Consider the following 17838-nt stretch of genomic DNA (forward strand, 5'->3'; position numbering starts at 1 on the left):
GGATGGATTGGTTTTCCAAACTTCTGAGTTTTTCATCTTAGCTCTGAGTTTTTATTAGTGTTTAGCTTTGCGAATGAAAAAAAATTATATATATATAAATATATATTATATATATAATATATATATATATATAATATATATATAGAATCTTGTTATTTCATTGATGTGATATCTCATATCTCTTTGAGGCTATTACTGATTTTTGGAATTTTTTCCTCAATGTATCTGTTTTCTCCAAGTCGCTTTCTCCTGTTTGGTTTCTGTCTTCTATGATAAATCTTTTCCTCAGAAATCTAATAATCCTTGGCTGTCTTCTCATGATTAGAGGATGAAAAAGCTGATAGGAAGCTGTGGGTGGACAGTGGGTGTATTAGTTTGCAGGGGCGGCCATAACAAAGTGCCACAGACTGGAGGCTTAGACAACCGGGATTTATTTTCTCACAGTTCTAGAGGTTGGGAAGGCTAAGGTCAAGGTGCTGGCAGGCCTGGTTCCTGATGAGGACTCTTTTTCCGGCTTGAAGATGGCTGCCTTCTCGCTGTGTCCTTGACGTGGTGGAGAGAGCGAGCATGTGTCCTCTGTTGTCTCTATTTTTTCCAGTTTTATTGAGATATGATTGACATACAGCACTGTAAGTTTAAGGTGCACAGCATGCTTTGACTTCCATGTATTGTGAAATGATATCCATCATCTCATACGGATACGAAAAGAAAAAAAAATTTTTTTTTTTTCTTTGTAGTGACAACTCTTAGGATCTGCTCTCTTAAGAACTTATATATAACACATAGCAGCGTTAGTTATAGCTGTCATGTTGCACGGTACATCCCTAGCACTTATTTTGCAGCTGGGAGTTTGTCCTTGGGACCACTGTCATCTTACGCCCCTTCTCGCTACCCCCCCCGCCTCTGGTAACCCTGGAATCTGATCTCTCTTCTTACAGAGTTTGATTTCTCCTCCTCTTTCTCTCTCTCCCTCCTCTTTCTCTGTGTCTCCCGCTCTCTCCCTCTTCCTCTCCTTCCCCCTCCCCCCTCCTTCCCCTCTCTGCCTCTCCCACCTCTCCCCCATCTCTCCCTCTCTACCCGTCTTCCCCTCTCTCCCTCTCCGCCTCTCCCCTCTCCCTCTCTCGTTTTAAGATTCCACATATAAGTGAGATCATACAGTATTTATCTTTCTGTCTGACTTATTTCACATAGAATAATGCCCTCCAGGCCCATCCGTATTATTACAAATGGTAAATTTTCCTTCTTTTTATGGCCAAATAATACACCATTGTATAGAAGTCTAGTTTCAGTCTTTTATACATGAATATGAATTTTCCTAGCAATATTTATTGAAGAGATTGTCTTTTTTCCATTGAGTATTCTTGACACCTTTGTTAATATTACTTGACTGTATATGCATGAGTTTTTTTTTTTTCCTGGGCTCTCTATTCTGTTTTATATTTTTTTGTATCTGTTTTTATGCCAGTAGCATCTGTTTAGATTACTATTGCTTTGAAATTAGGAAATGTGATGCCTCCCACTTTGTTCTCACAGGACTGCTTTGGCTGTTTGAGGTCTTTTGCAGTTCCATATAAATTTTAAAATTGTTTTTTCTACTTCTGTATAAAAAAATATGTCATTGTAATCTTGATAAAAATTGCAGTGAATCTATAGATAGTTTTGGGTAGTATAGATATTTAAATAATATTAATTCTTCCAATCCATGAATACTTTTCTATTTATTTGAGTCTCTTCAATTTCTTTCATTAATGTCTTATAGTTTTCAGTGTAGAAATCTTTCACCTTTCTGGCTAAATCTATTAAGTATTTTATTGTTTTTGATGCCATTGTAAAAAGGATGGTTTTCTTTATTTTCAGATAATTCAGTGTTAATGTAAAGTAAGTCCTCAATTAACGTCATTAGTAGGTTCTGTGACTTTAAGTGAAACGATATTTAATGAAACCAATTTTATCATAGGCTAATTTATATAAACGAGTTAAATTCCTACAGCGTCTCATCAATATTATAACAAAACAATGGTGAATGAAATGACATTATTTGAGGACCTGCTGTATAGAAATGCTACTGATTTTTGTATGTTAATTTTGTATTCTGAAACTTTATTGAATTTATTGATTATATCTAACAGTTTTTTTTTTCTTTCTTTTTTTTGGTCTGAGAACAGTTAGGGCTACAGGCTTGGTTTCTTGCTCAGGCAAGCCTGTAGGATGAGCTCTGCGGTTGCCTGGGTTCTCTGGTTAGGCTTATTTGACGGTGAGGACTACCCAGTTGTCAAACGCCTTTTCTGTGTTTATAGAGTTTATACAATACTCATTAGTAGGCAGCACTATGAATTAGCTTCTCTGTCCTGGTGAGACAGCAGGACAGGCCTTAGAGAGTGCAGGGTTTATTGTGTGGGGATCTGAATCAGGCAAGACTGTGCACTGAATTCCTTGGCCAGTCAGGGCCACTGGGTTTGCTCTTCAGACGAGAAAAGCACCAGCTGTGCTCTTTTCAAGAGCCTCTATAAGTGTGACAGTGGATGGGCTATGCAGCTTTGCATGTGCTCTGGTTAGGTTCCCTGGTAGCGTAGGCTGAAGGCTGTATTCAGCAATGGGCTAAGCTATAAATTAGTTCCCCTGCCAGGGCTGAATAGAAAAAGCGGCTCAAAGACCAACAAGACTCTTTGTGGACTTGACTCAAGCTGACCCCCGCCCCAAGTTCCCTGGCCAAATGGTGCCACTGGCTTTGCTCTGCAGATGATCAGCTCTGCTTGTCATACTCTCTGCTTGAGTGTTGTTGGGCTGCACAGTTTCCAGATGTTCTGGCTAGACTTTCTGTTCAGGCAGGGCTGGGAGCTATATTCAGCAATGAGACAGGCTGTGACTCAGCTCCCCTGCTTGGGTGAGGATGACCAGGCTTCAGAGCTGGCAAAGCTCTTTGAGGACCTGGATCAGGCAGACCTGCATTCCACTGAGTTCCTTGGTCAGACTGTGCCACTCCCTTGGCTCTGCAGATGAGCAAAGCAGCTGCAATGGTTGGGGCTATTTGGGCACTGCAGGTAGGAACTCGGTTTTGCCACGATTCATGTGCTGCTTGTTGAAAGCCCCTCTCTGCTTCTCCATTACAATCAGATTCCCAGTGCTCAAGTCCTATAGATTCCCCTACAATCCCTGTGGGGAAAGACCAGAATGGGTGCTCCCGTAAAGTGACGCACAATGCTGGGGGAGCTGGATGTCCTCTCTGGGCTTTCTTTTCCCACTAGAAGAACCATAGACTTAGAGGGGACCTCTCAATGTGGTGCTTCATTGTCCCAGGGGGTGGGTGTACTGTGGTCTGCACTCCCTGACCCTCAGATGCTATCTGTCTTGGCCTATGTGGTTCAGGGGGCGCTTCTGCCTCATCTCTGTGTTCCAGGATTCTTTCAGTGGTGTCTTGTCCATGTTGGACAAGAATAGTTGTTGGTTGTTCTTGTGAGGGGGAGCCAAGTCAGGAGGGACTTACGTCACCTTGGTGATGCCACTCTCCTCTTCTGTCTCTTCTTGTAAGGACACGGATATTATTGGATCAAAGCTTCACCCTTATGACCTCAGTTTACCTTCAAAAAGGCCCTACCTCCAAATACAGTCACACTGAGGGATGGGGATTCAATATATGAATTTTAGGGAGACACAAACATTCATTTCCTAACAAGGGAGAGTTTACTGACTTTGCTGTGGAGTGGCCATCTGGGTTGTTTCTTGAGAAATTCTATGACAGTGTCTTTAGGTCTTTCCTCTAGGGCTGGTTGGATTCTTCAAAAGAGCCTTTCAATTTCTGGCCTGCAAAGTAGTTTGGCTGCCAGCATTCTGAAAAATGGCACTGGGAAAGACAAGTGAAGTCTCAGTACTCACTATTTGGTACGCAGGGGTTCACTTAATCATCTTGTTCTGTTCTATTAGCCTGACCTTCAACTTTGTCTAGAGTTCTCTCATCCAAAGGTCCTCCAGGCTATTGCTGAGGTGGAAGCAGAGCATCTGCTTAATGGAGGGAATGAATATGGGGACCTAGGGACCTAACTGCTGTCAGACGACTTTCATCATTCCTCCTTGTTTTGGCCTCTTGCTCTCCAGTATATGGTGCTGTCAGTTCCTGTGGCTTTTGAAGTTTCTGTGATATAAATTGTATTGGCTGTGAACTTCTCCACTGATCAGTCTCAAGAGCTAAGTGAGTTACTACTGTCCATTTGCTGTATAGCTTCCATAATTTTATCACTTTTATCTTGTCTTTTGTTCTTCTTCTTCTTGCAGATTTAAAAAAAAAGAAAAATCCCCTTTAGTCTTGTGTGGGCTTTGGGTTGGAGCAAAACTAGATGTGTATTTAATCCTTTATTTTAACTCAGAAGCTTTCATTCTTTTCTGTAATAGTAACTTCCAGTTACTTAGTTTCAGTTCTCTATATAAAGAGATTGATTACTTACTGCTAGTTCCTTCTTTCCATATTGCCCCCTTCTCACGTGCTTTGGATGTATATCTTGGCCATATTTCATCAAGTAGTTTTCAAAAGAAGAGCTCATTGGCAGTTGTACCAAGAAGAGGATAAGGCAGGTGGGGTGGAGGACGAACAGTATCTACTAGGCAAATGCAGCTTCAAATACTCCTTTCCCGACCCAACTGTTAGCCTGAAACCTTTTTAAAAAATTCTAGAGCTACTACTGCTCCTAGGTATTAGAGTCCTTGAATCTTTGCAAGTCAATTTGTTGCCTTTGTACTCAGCTCTTCACTGGCTAGCTTTGTGGCCTTGGTTAATTTCCTCACTGTTTCGAACCTTGGTTTCTCATTTAAATGGTGACTATAATTCCTACCTCAGGACTGTCATGAGGGCAAGACCAGGCCTGTCTGCTCAACAGGTATCATTTCCTTTTTCCTCCTTTTCCCCAGTGTTCCTTTCCTTTTCTTCAGGTAAATGTGTAAGATCCTTTGCCTGCTGCCCCAACACCCCAGGCGTGCAGTGGTCTAAGACCCTCGTTCTTGCAAAGCTAGACAGAGACAGAAGCAAGCGTCGAACCCAGGAAGCTGACTGCTGGGCCCGCTCTTTCTTGAGGGATCCGAGTCCTGAGCCCTTCCCCACCTGCCCTGGGCGGGACAGCAGCTACTGTCACCTTCCTGGCACTCACATTCGCTAACCTTGCAGACAAGAACAGTCCCTAAGACAAGAGGGTAACCTTCTGTGCAGGGCTTCAGCTGGCAAAGTAATCTGTCTTGAAGCAGTAACTTCTCTCAGGGGAGAAAAATATAAGGTACAGTCACCTCTAACCTCAGTAAAATCATGTTCACGCTCCAGCGCCTTTCAGTAAACCGGCAGCTTGGCATTTTGTATTGATGGGACTTGTTCACGATTAAATGTGCTGCTGTCTTCTGAATAAAAAAGGCCAAGTGCCAGACAGGTTTACTTCTCCCCCACCTCCTGGAAGGTGGGTCATGAATGAAGGACTGAGAGACTTGGGAGTAGAATTAAAGGGACACTGAGGAAGCCTGCTGTGGCTGCGTGAGTGCTCATAGACAAAAAATTTAAAGCAGCAAATTTCAGTATGGAGTCAATCATGTGTGCGTCCCCATGCTTAACACGTGATTCTAGCCATTGTGACGATGAGACTAAAAAGAATGTGATGTGAAATACCTACTTAAATTGTGGCACCTGTAGACAATGGAATATTAGGTAGTCATTAAAAAGGATGATGTCGATCCGTATGTTAACATTACATTTTGTCAAGCAAAAAAGGTTACAAAGCAACACACAGTGTGACTGTTTAATACAAACCTGACCGTGTGTGTGTTCGGGGAGGTGGATGGAAGGACAGTCACTGCAGTGCATGGCTGCCTCTGACAGTAAGATTTCAGGTTATCTTGTGCTTTTTCGTTTTATTTCATTTATTTCGATACATACGAGCATATATAATTTTTAGAACCCCTAAAGCTATTTTTATTTAAATAAAAAGAGCAGACTCTCTTTGCTTTGCATTTTCTCTTGGTGAGATCGTTCACTTCCACTGTCTGCAATGGTAAAACCTGAGACGATGACTTTGCGCACCGATTGTTCGTTGTGGGGATGAAGTATGAAAGCAGGCTCATGGCTCGCGACCTGTTGGGGTCCGCTTCTGTGTAAAGAGGGAAAACATTTTCCCCCTTAAAAAGAAAATGGGAGGTAGAGAGGCATGAGGAAATCTGTCACTGACTCAGGTTGAATTCCGAAATCCGTTTCGTGGCCGAGTCCAGGGCTGCTGGCTGGGCTGCTCTGGGGGCACTTTTCATGAGTGTATGTGACCCACAGACATTTTAGGACTGGTACTGACTGGAACTGGACGTGGTGGCTCTGCCTTTAAGGCCCACGTCCTCATTTGTCACTAGGGGGAGACTAGTGTTCACCGTTAGGCCTGCAGTGAGGGGTACCTAGAGAATGTGGGGCCTGCTGCACAGACTCAGCACGCGGAGGTGTTTTCCAGGCGGTCAAGTGTTCTCAGCCTGCGAAGAGACGGGAGATAATGCTGCACATTTGGATGTAGAAAAGCAGCTGGTGTGCTGCTTTCTCCAGGCATGTATTTGATTATGTGTCTGTTAAAACCAACTTCTGTAACAAGTCTGTAAACTTAAGTTTTTGGAACTTTCATAGAATGAAACAAACGTGCTGCTGACATACACAACTAACATAGAGTAATGTCAGACCGCCTGTCCTCCCCACCCCCGTCAGAGGGACTCCCGGAGTGGACATAGCTACCAGCACACATGGGATTTGCAGTCCGTACTGATGCTGGACAATTTTCCAGGAAGCCCTCAGACTTACCGGGATATTTCGAAATGCTTTTTGCTGTTGCAGAGTCTCAGCTAGTCTCTTGTCCTTCAAAGCATGGATCTGATGATCTGCAACCCTAGATTTACGTGAATGTAAAAGAAGGACCAACTAGAGGATGGGAGAAGAAAAGGCCTCAGAGCACCAGATGCTCTTCTTCTGATATTGGCTTCTGGCAAAAATCAGTTTTATTGCCAACAGATAAACTCTTGTTAAAATGGGCCAAATACCATACTTGTTAGACATCAGTAACAGCTCGTACCACTTCTAGTGTTTCATGTTCCACAGGCCCCGCTTTAAGAACCTCACACACACACGCTCATTCATTCCTCACAATCATTGCATGAAGGAGGCACTCTTTTCATCTCCATTTTATAGATAGGAAACTTGTTGAGAGGCAGTGCGTTTACTTGTCCCAAGTCACACGTCTGTCAAGAAACTACTTCATTAGAGTAACAGCTGTTTATAGAGAATATCATAGTTTATGCAATGTCTTTCACATGTGACCACATCTGATCCTTGCACCTGCTGAGAGGGGTATCTATCTCACGTTATCAATGGGAGACAGTAGCTCAAGGTGAGGGGACTCGTCCGAAGCTTCAGAGTTCATAGAGGAGCCCAGGTTTTCGGAGCCCAGATTGTGAGCTCTTTCATAAATTTAGGGGTCTGTGAATGCCTCACAAAATTTGTTTTCAATTACACGCTAACCTTAAAAAAAACAAACCTTTGGAAATGAAAATTTGCAATTTGAAAGATGTTTTCAGAGAACATTCCGGCTTTGGTTTTAAGTTGTACATTTCAGTATTCTTTTGAGTTAGTAGAAATTTTTTCCTTTAAAAGTGGTTCGTTCATTCTCCCATTTGAGAAACAGCTTTATCAGGCTCTTTCACTGGTTAATATATTTTTTTAAATCTCATTTTCTATTCAAATAGATTTGGTCTGTTTTCGATATGGCTCGATCTTTTTAAACTTCTAGGTGATTTAACAAGGTGAACTAAAAGCAGAGGTATTTGGGTTTGCGGTGGTTGCTAAGAAGTCGTTCAGTACAGATCGAATACAAGCTGCAGCTTTAACGGTTTCATGCCGAGGCCCTGAGATCACACCTGACTGATCTTTATGAGGCAGCTGTTGGCCTGGAGAGCACATATCTCTGGCCAGGCCATGGAGGCACCAAGTGCCATCGATGCTAGAAAAAGTCCTCAGCAGTTAGGAGAGAAGCTGAAGCTTCTAGTGGCAGAAAGGCTGCAGGAGATCTACCCATGCAGAGCTTTAAAAGTTCTGCATATTTGCACAAGGCTAGGAGACTCCAAGGAAGCCTGAGGATGAGCTGGAAAGAGGTAGGAATTCTCCTGAGCCCTGAAATGAAAATTCAGATGAAACAATGACTACTATCCCTTAGTAATGGGCGAGTCTTTGGCAATTTTGTTTTAAAATCTTCTCTAAATTGACATTTAAAAATAAACCTCACATGTGAATGCCTTTGTAATTTTACAAAGGACTTGTCTGTACCTTACACATTTTGATCCATTTAGGTAAATACGACAGCTGAGAAAATGGAGGCCTAGAGATGCTCGTGTTAAGTCAAGGTCACACTGCAGGGAGAGGCCAGCACGCTCTCTATTCTCTCTCCAGTTATGTGCGCTAAGAGCCATTATGGTATATGCTTTATTAGTTTAATAGTTTCATTTTTAAAGGGAAAACAAGCATAATCGAGAAGTAGCTAAATTCCCTAAACTACACTCATGGAAAGCCTCTCTAGTTCCACAGTGAGCCCATGAGAAAGCCAATGCCATTTGCCGTGTGGCAGTTTAATGAAATGGCAAACGGCACCCAGGAGGAAATGAATAGTGTCACAGATTGGAAACCCAAACCTGTAAATTCATGGCAAATGTCACCGCGTTTACAGGGAGAGAAAAAAACATTACGTGATTCTTCTTCGTATGCTGAAGATTTTATTTCTTGAAACTCTTAGGGGAATCAATTCCATTTAATAAACCTTTGTAAAATGCCACAGAAGCGAGGGGTGCAGAGTTAAGCCATGCTCTTTCAGAACTGACCCTCTCCAGGCTGAGTCTCCTTAGATTACCTGGACGTTACAAAGAGGCAGTTCTATAAGATACCTTTGAAAAAGCCAGTCTTTCCCCCATTTTTAGATTTGGGCCTGTTTTGCTTTTTTTTTTTTTTTTTTTTTTTTGCTTTCATATGAGTTGAATTCATCTTTCTCTATTTAAAACAAATCAACATCTATCTTAAAGAATTAAAATGCAGGGAACAGCTTCTGTGGGAGGAAATCTTGACTTAGGATCACACCACCCAAGACACAAGTATGTCACACTCTGCCTGTACAGGAGAGACAAAAGGGAAGCCACAGCTTTACAGTTCTCAAGAGTAGGGGAAGTACAGACAATAAAAAATGTGAAATTAAGGATGTCTGTAATGGCTCACAGTAGACGGTAGACACACAAATGAAAAAGGCTGGTTTCAAGCTTGAAACACACACAACCTCAATTCCTCTCTCCTATCACACTGTTATAAACACCAGGAACCAGAATGGTTTCCATTGAAACAAAAGCTCGTTTTCTTGTGCTGGAATGGTTATGTAGTCAAAGTCTGTCAGTTTTCATAGGTTCCAACCTGACTTTGTGTCCCTACAGCATATAAATAACCTACTCCTAAGTTTACTCTTCCAATGACAATACCTAGTTTTACTTCATGAATCATGATGTCTAAATGAGTTGATTAATTTGTTTTTGTCACTGTGTCTGAGTCAAAGTAGGTCACCTGCAGGCCGCATGCAGAATTTAGAAACCGGGTACACGACTTAAGCCTTGAAAACTGAAGTGGCTTGTTGAGAACACGCAGGAAAGGGTGGCATGGAGCGCTGAGAGCCAGAGGCTCCCTGCATGACAGCAGCCACCCGGCCACCGCTCTGAAAACAGGTTCCAGTCTCTGCAGCTGCAGGATGAGGGTGAAGCTTCGTGCTGGGGAACAGAGTAGGTCCACTTGCTTTGCTCAGCCTCTCTGCTGAGCAGTCAAGACATCTGGAATCTATTTCCTGCCAGGGACAATACTGCATCAAGGTAGACTGGTGTGGCTGTTATTTTAGCGTCTTTACCATGTACGGGCCTTGTAATCTGTAGCCAATCTTTCTGTAGTAATTTCTGGTGCCAACCCCTGTGAAGAAGCAAAAATGCAAAAGTAAGAAAAGACTACTAAGTATGATAACTCAAAAGCCAACAAATGCTCCCTTCATAGCCATAGTCCTTCCTTCTCCCACTCTCACAGATGAAACTACATTCTAGATCAAATCTCATTTTAATAAGTTTGGACCATTTCTATTATTTTGAATTCAAGATGCATTAAAATATAGAAACTGTATTTCAGAGCCTGCACATTTACAGTCCTGCTGGCACCACGCACCACTACTTCAGCTGGGTTTAATGTGTGATGTCCACATTCCAAAGGCAGGCCGACAGCACCGTGCTTTCCTGGGAGTTGGAAGGGAGCAGAGGTGCAGGGGCACGCCCCCCGCAGAGCCGCTGGTGGCAGAGGTATGCTTAGCGAACAGGGCCTGTGCTTTAGCGTCGACGCCGTACTCACGCCTCGTGAGTGACAACTGCAGCACAATATCACCAGTCACATTAAATTAATGCTACCTAACTCGCATTTTATTAGTTTTATAGTTTTGTTTGCTTAATGGGTACATTTATTTTGATATATGAGCAATGGAAGCACCAGTTTATACTAGTTTTATGTTTGTATACACTGAAGGAATATAGCTGATTTAAGTCAATCCTAAAGATCTGTGAACTTTTTCTTTAAAAGAACTATGTATTATGTTTGAGAAACACTAAATGATGCCTCAAATTAAAACAATCACATAGGAAAAAGCATGGCTTATATGGTAGTATCTATAGGAGTGGTGAAGAGAACAGGCTGTTGATCAGTTAGATAAGACCTGTACTTGTCATTTTATAGGTCCAGGGCTGGGCCACTTATTTAATTTCCCTGAACCTTCATTTTATCATCTGTAATGACAGACCTATGTTTTTAAGGATCTTGAGTATTAAATGAGTCCATGAAAAGTGATTAGCCCAGGGTCTGGAAAAGGCCAACTCCTCAGAAACACTGGCTGTTACTGTTTAAAGCTCTTCCTGTTATGGTGTCCACTTAGATGTCCAGCTTCATCTCGTGCCACTACTCTCCCCTTAAACTCCATGTTCCGGTCTTGGTGAATTTTTGTCTGGTTCTTTACCTTTCAGGCCTTTGTTCTAGCAAATTAATTAAACCTGAGGAGGGGGTTGTAGAACTTCCAATGTATAGCCCAGTGGTCAGAGCACAGGTTAACAACTCGGACTTGCGACTGGCATCTGAAGTAGCCGTCTTGTGGGACTGAGCTCTTAACCTGGGAGGTGTGACACTGTCTCCAGGGAGATAGTGTAGGAATTGAGTTTAATTGTAGGACACCCAGCTGGTGTTGCAGAATTGGATGATGTGTGGAAAACCACATCTTGTGTCAGCAGTCTTGTAGTATTCAGGGAATACTGTGTAAAGTAAGTGAAAACACAGAAAACAGTTTTTCTTCAGTGCTTTGCCTCCCACAGTGGACTGTGATGGTTGTTGGTCTGCCTCAATACCTGGGGTGAGCTCTGTTCACTTTGCTCATCACTTTGTACTCCTAGTGACCAGTATTGTACATGAAATCAAGTAATTGTTAGCTCTTTCAATTCTAGCCTAATGCTTTAGCCCAAACATTTGCTATTAAGGAGTAGGATTTCCAATCATGTTTTGTTTCCTACTCCCTTCAAAAATTTTCAACTATTAAATGAAACCGAAGCTGATAGGATGGCGGTAACAGAAAGAACACTGGAGAATTTCCCTTCTAATCCAAGGATTACTGATACTCATCTTGCACAATTATACTTTGAATTCAACATTGTGGCTAGGGGTAGAGCAGAGAGAAGACAAAAACATGAACAAATAATGGGTCACACAGCAGCTCAGAGCCATTGAATATAAGAGGACATCTCGAAATCCTCAGAGGAGCACCGACACTTCACCATTTATACTATCTCCGAAAAGTCTGTATCCATAAGCATAGCCTATGATCCAGCAATTACACTCCCGATTGAAAAGAGAAACGAATGCTTACATCGAACGAATGACATGCTATTCATAATATCCAAAACAGGACAGAACCAAAATATCAGCAGTAGAATTGTGATATTTTCATGATGTATATTATACAGCAATGAAAAAAAACTGTAGCTATCTACAACATTGATAACTGTCACACACCTAATTTTGCATGAAAGAAACCGGATATAAAAGATGCCATCAACACAAAGTGCAAACACAGGCAAAATTAATTTCGTGGTGACAGAAGTTAGAATATTGGTTACATTTGGAAGACGCTATGGGCTGAAAGGGGGAACAAGCGAGTCTTTTGGAGTGCTGCTAAAAATGAATCTTGATCTGAATTAGTTACATGGGAACATACACATGAAAAAAGTAATCACGTGGTACACTTAAAATGTACTTTACTGCATGTAATATCTCAAAAACACGCGTGAAGGGGCACATGCATTTAACAGATGTTCCAATGTGTTTTGAGAGCTCAATGTGTCCAAAAAGTTCAGCAAAATAAGGCAGGAAGAGAGGCTGGTAGTTAAACTGCTGTCGGTGATCACTATCATACAGATGCCTCCGAAGCCATTCAATGCAGTGCTTCCATTTCTAGAATCCTACTTGTGAAAGACTAGTCTACCTCCCTTTCTCCATCAGCATGCAAACTGACCTATGCTCTGTGACATGACAGTGTCAGTAGAGGCAAAGGCACTTCAAACTTAAAACCCGATTTTTCCTCATCTTCGGCAACATATAGAGACTATTAGCATGGGCAGGTGAATCTAAGGATTTTGATCAAAAGAGAGAGATTAACTTAAAACAGCAATCAGACTGATCACTTTTAAATATCTGAGAACAGAATAAAAGTTCCAGGTCAGAGATTTTTATCTGTTCTATTCACTGTAGAATTGGTAGTAATACCCGGCGCATATTATGTACTCAAATATTCTTTTCAATGAATGAATAAGTAATCAAGGGTAGAAACAGGGAGACCAGTATTGTGATAATCTAGGTAAGATGTGGTAAAAAGTAGCTAGAATCTGGAAATGGTTTTAAGGCAGGGTCAAAAGAATGTTGATCGTTGCAGGGTGTGACATAAAAAGAGAGGTCCAAGATGCTGCTGATGGAATGGCTATTAGACATTCATGTGGAGATGTTGAGTAACAGGTGATTTTGGAGGCCTTTCTTGCTCTTAAAGAGGCATAGGGGCAGAGGGTCTCTTCTAGGATGTTGTCTTGCAAGGGGAATTGGCTGAGGAGGAAGCAGATGTTTGGAGGACGGCAGAGTGGGCAGGTGGACATAATCTGGGTCCCTTTTTGATACTGCTGAAACCATGCATTTACCCAGCCCTGAAGGAACTCTACCTACAGAGTTGTTATGAAATATGTTTTCCATTCAGTTTAAGCCATTTGTTTTGGTAATTTTTTGTGTTGTGAAATACACATAAAATTTACCACTTTAATCATTTTAAAGTGTACAGTTCAGTGGTATTAAATACATTTACACTGCTGTGCACTCGTCTCTAGAACTCTTCATCTTGTAAAACAAACTCCATACCCATTAAACACTAACCCCCAATTTGCCCCACCCCTGGCAACCACCATTCTACTTCTGTCTCTGAATCTGACTATTCTGGGAACCTCATGGAAGTGGAATCATGCAGTATTTGTCTTTTCGTGACTGGCTTATTTCATTTGGCATATCTTCAAGGTTCCATGTTGCGTTTAAGCCATTTTGAGTTTCCTATTACTTATAAGTGAATATATTATAACTTACATGTAAGCTTGAGGACAGGGAGTGATGAAGTCAAGTTACCATTTAAAATCAGAATTCAGAGCAGTAATTCAGACGATGCCACTCTCCTCCTTAAAATTGCTAATGGTGTGTCTCAAGAAAAAGCTCAAATTCCTCAGCCTGTATACAAAGTCATTTCCTGCCACAGCTGACCTTACTCCATAGCTGACCTTACTATTTACAGTCCGGGATTACCACACCAGGCATAAGTTCCCTGAGCCACCATTATGGCTTTGCTGTACCCCCTCAGCAGCAGCCACCTCCGCAGCGCACTCTTTCATGCTTGAAGCCCCAGCTGAGACACCACTACTGCCAGAGGACCTCTGCACCTACTTCCCCTATCCACAAGGAAGCCGGAATTCATAACCCCCTCTCTCCATGCCAGCTGTTCTAGTCTCGTAACTGCGCTGCTTTATTTTACTTGTACGTTTACCTCTCCTTTTAGAATGTAAGCTCTTGGAAGTCAATGACTCTTATTAGACTTAGTGCAATGTTTGGCATGTAATCAACATGCACCAAATGCCTGCAGACTTATTAAGAGGCAAACCTTGTTTTATTGTGCTTTGCTTCACTATGCTTCACTTTATTGCACTTCGCAGATATTGCATTTTCACCAACATTGAGGCAAGACCTTCCACCAGCAAAAAGGTTGACTTGCTGAAGGCTCAGATGAATTAACATGGTTAAAATGTTCATACTACCCAAAACAATCTATAGACTCCAATGCAATCAAAATACCAATAGCATTTTTCACAGAACTAGAACAAATAATCCTAAAATTTATATGGCACCACTAAAGACAACGAAATAGCCATAGTAATCCTGAGAAAGAACAAAGTTGGAGGAATCGCGCTACTTGAGATCAAACTGTACTACAAGGCTATAGTAATCAAAACAGCATGGTATTGGCATCAAAACAGACACATAGATCAATGGAACTGAACAGAGTCCAGAAATAAAATCACGCTTATATGGTCAATTAATCTATGACAGAGGAGGAAAGGAGATACAGTCTCTTTGATAAATGGCACTGGGAAAACTGGAGAGATACATGCAAAACAATGAAACTAGACCACTCTCTCTTATACTATATACAAGAACAAACGCAAAATGGATTAAAGACTTAATTGTAAGGCCCGAAACCATACAACTGCTAGAAAAAAACAGGCAGTAGACTCCTGACATCGCTCTTAGCAATACTTTTTTGGGTATGTCTCCTCAAGCAAGAGAAAGAAGAGAGAAAAACAATTGGGACTACATCTAAAGAATTTTTGCACAGTGAAGGAAACCATCAACAAACTGAAAAGACAACCTACTGAACAGAAGATATTCCACAATGATACATCCCATAAGGAATTAATATGCAAAATATAAGGGACTCACAACTTAATACCAAAAAGACAATCCAATTAAAGAATGGGCAGGGGACTTGAATTGACATCTCTCTGTTGGGAAATACAGATGGCCAATAGACATGAAAAGATGCTCAACATCACTAATCATCAGAAAATGCAAATTAAAACCACAATGAGATGTCACCTCACAATTGTCAATAAATCAGCAAAAGTGTTGGCAAGGATATGGAGAAAAGGGAACCTTCCTGCACTGTTGGTGGGATTGTAAACTGGTACAGCCACTATGAACACAGTATGAGGGTGCTTCAAAAAATTAAAAAAAGAACTACCATATGACCTGGAAATTCTACTTCTGGGTATTTATCTGAACAAATCTAAACACTAATTAGAAGAGATATATGCAGCACTATTTACAACAGCCAAGATATGGAAGCTCTCTAAGTAGACGAATGGATAAAGATGTAGAATAACAATGGAATATTACTCAGCCATAAAAAGAATGAATTCTTGCCATTTGAGAAAACATGGATGAACCAGAGGGTATTATGCTAAGTGAAATAAGTCAGACAAATACCATGATTTCACTTATATGTGGAATCTAAAAAACAATAAGTGAATAGACAACAGAAACTTGTAGATTAGAGAACGAACTGATGGTTGCCAGATGGGACGGGGGTTGGGGAATGGTGAAAAGGTGAGGGGATTAGGATGTACAAATTGCCAGTGACAGAAACAGTCACAGGGATGTAAATAAAGCACAGCACAGGGATTATAGTCACTCACACTGTAATAACTGTGCACGGTGTCAGATGGGCACCAGACTTATCGGGTCATCACTTTGTAAGATATATAAATGTCTAACCACCATGTTGTACACCTGAAACTAATAATATTGCATGTCAACCAAAATTGAAATATTGAAAGTACAGCTGACCCTTAAACAACAAGGTTTACATGTGTATGTGTGGACCTGCGCAATTCAAAGGGCAATTGTATTTCTGATCTAAGTTGGAAATCTGCAAATGGAGTGGGGGGCTTAAATTACATACATGGATTTAGGAATGTGAGGGTTGTAAGCGCCCCTCACCCCTGTGTTAAGGGTCAACTAGCCACAATTTAAAAGTGTCCACCGTAAACAGCAGTAGTGGTGAGAGAAGCTGTTCCTTTCTTCTAACAGGACCAGATAGCCTTCGGATAACCGCAAAGTTCAGTGATACAGAGGACCCTGATTTCCTAAGCTTGCTGGTTAAAAGAACAGCTTTATGGGGTACAACTAAGCACACCTCAGTAAGAATTCCAACAGAGCATCCAGGTGCCCAGGCTCTGCTTCTGCCTTTATGCAGGGGATGGGCCCAGAAACTACCACTAACTTGAAGAGAGGAACCTGGGCTTTGCTAAATATCCTTTTGAAGGAAAAGCATATTTGAGCTCTTATTCTCAATTTTTAATAACATGCAATAGAACTGGGATGGAAAGTCTACTTCTAGAGCCTCTGGGAAGCTTTAAGTATCATGGGGTAAGAGGTCTGACCTCTACCTGGTCTGCACTCCAACCTCTTTCTACTTAAACAACTAAACCAAAAAATTCTCCATTTGTATTTCTTTGTGCCTCTCCTTTCTTGAAAGATTTCCCCCCATTTTTAAAACCTGCAGATCAGGCTGTCAAAAGTATTAGTATTGTTGGCCAGCTTAGGAAGGGAACACACCATCACCCGGGTGGGGTGAAGGCCACGCGCTGTTCCTGTCTCCTCTCCATGCTTAGTAGGGCTCCTAGGCAGTGTTCGTCACAGTAACTTTCCTTTTGTTAGGCAGCCAAGAAAAAGCAATTACATTTCACAGCTGACGTCAGCCAACCTCCTGGACTGACGTGGGCAGGCTGTCTCACAAGCCTCAGCGTAATGCTGCTCCTGCCCTTGAGAGATGCAGCGGGCTGCACAAGTAACCAAGTTATCCGCTCGGCCACCTGTGTATGGTTCTGCCAATCCCTGGGCTGGGGATGAGGAGTTAAACCTATGTGCTGCTGCCGTCCTCAGGGTGCCCCATTAGCAAAGCCAACACTTGTTAGTAGAGCACTTGTTTTATCCTCCAAGTTACCTAACAACCAGAATATACCTGTATCAATGGGGGGTGGGGTGGGGTGGGGTGGGGTGGGGGTGGTGGTGACCTTTATCTTACTCTTGGAGACAGGATAAATCTTTTTATCTTTATCACTTTACCAGTTGTGATAAAATGAGAAGGTGAAAAAAAGAATGCCCTGAAATGTGCTTACAGTGATATCCTGATATCCGGCTTTAGTGAGCAGCCTGTATTACCTTTCTGGCCTCCACCGCTGCCCCAGGATGTACATCTCTTTTGGGAGAAGAAAGTAAACTTCTGTGTATGCATAAACTTGATATCAAAATGACACATGACATTTCAGCTGCAGTTACCTTAGGTAGATGCAGCCCCAAGGCAAAGCATTCAATTACAGAGAGAATGTCACTCTGCATGGGATGACAGGAATGGAGTGTGTTAGACCCCTTCCTAGTTCCCAAGGCTGGCTGCCAGGAGCTGCTGGACCTCCCAATGAAGCTGCAGCCTGAGGGAGACCAGGGGCTACAGCATGTCTCTAATCTTTTTTCTGTACCAAATGCCTTTAAGCCTCAAGCCTCTAGCTGTGGGATGGGGAGGATGCCTCTGCTTTCTGACCTTCTCTCCCTCTCTTTGAAAGATGTATAGGACTTAGCTTAAACAGTTTTGCTTACTCTAAATACTGAGG

The 17838-nt window shown here is 41.9% G+C and overlaps 1 protein-coding gene across 1 annotated transcript in view; it reads right to left on the reverse strand.

The window, feature by feature from the left end:
• Positions 1-8456: 8456 nt before the first annotated feature.
• Positions 8457-17838, reverse strand: part of ELP3 (elongator acetyltransferase complex subunit 3) — a 71965-nt gene continuing 62583 nt past the window's right edge. Inside the window, exon 15 of the mRNA XM_039875899.1 lies at positions 8457-9979. Within this exon, the coding sequence (XP_039731833.1) occupies positions 9903-9979 (77 nt within the window). The 3' untranslated portion in view covers positions 8457-9902. The remainder of the gene's footprint in view (positions 9980-17838) is intronic.

This window comes from Pteropus medius, unplaced genomic scaffold, assembly GCF_902729225.1.
Source record: "Pteropus medius unplaced genomic scaffold, Ma_sr-lr_union100, whole genome shotgun sequence".
Classification (NCBI taxonomy): Eukaryota; Metazoa; Chordata; class Mammalia; order Chiroptera; family Pteropodidae; genus Pteropus; species Pteropus medius.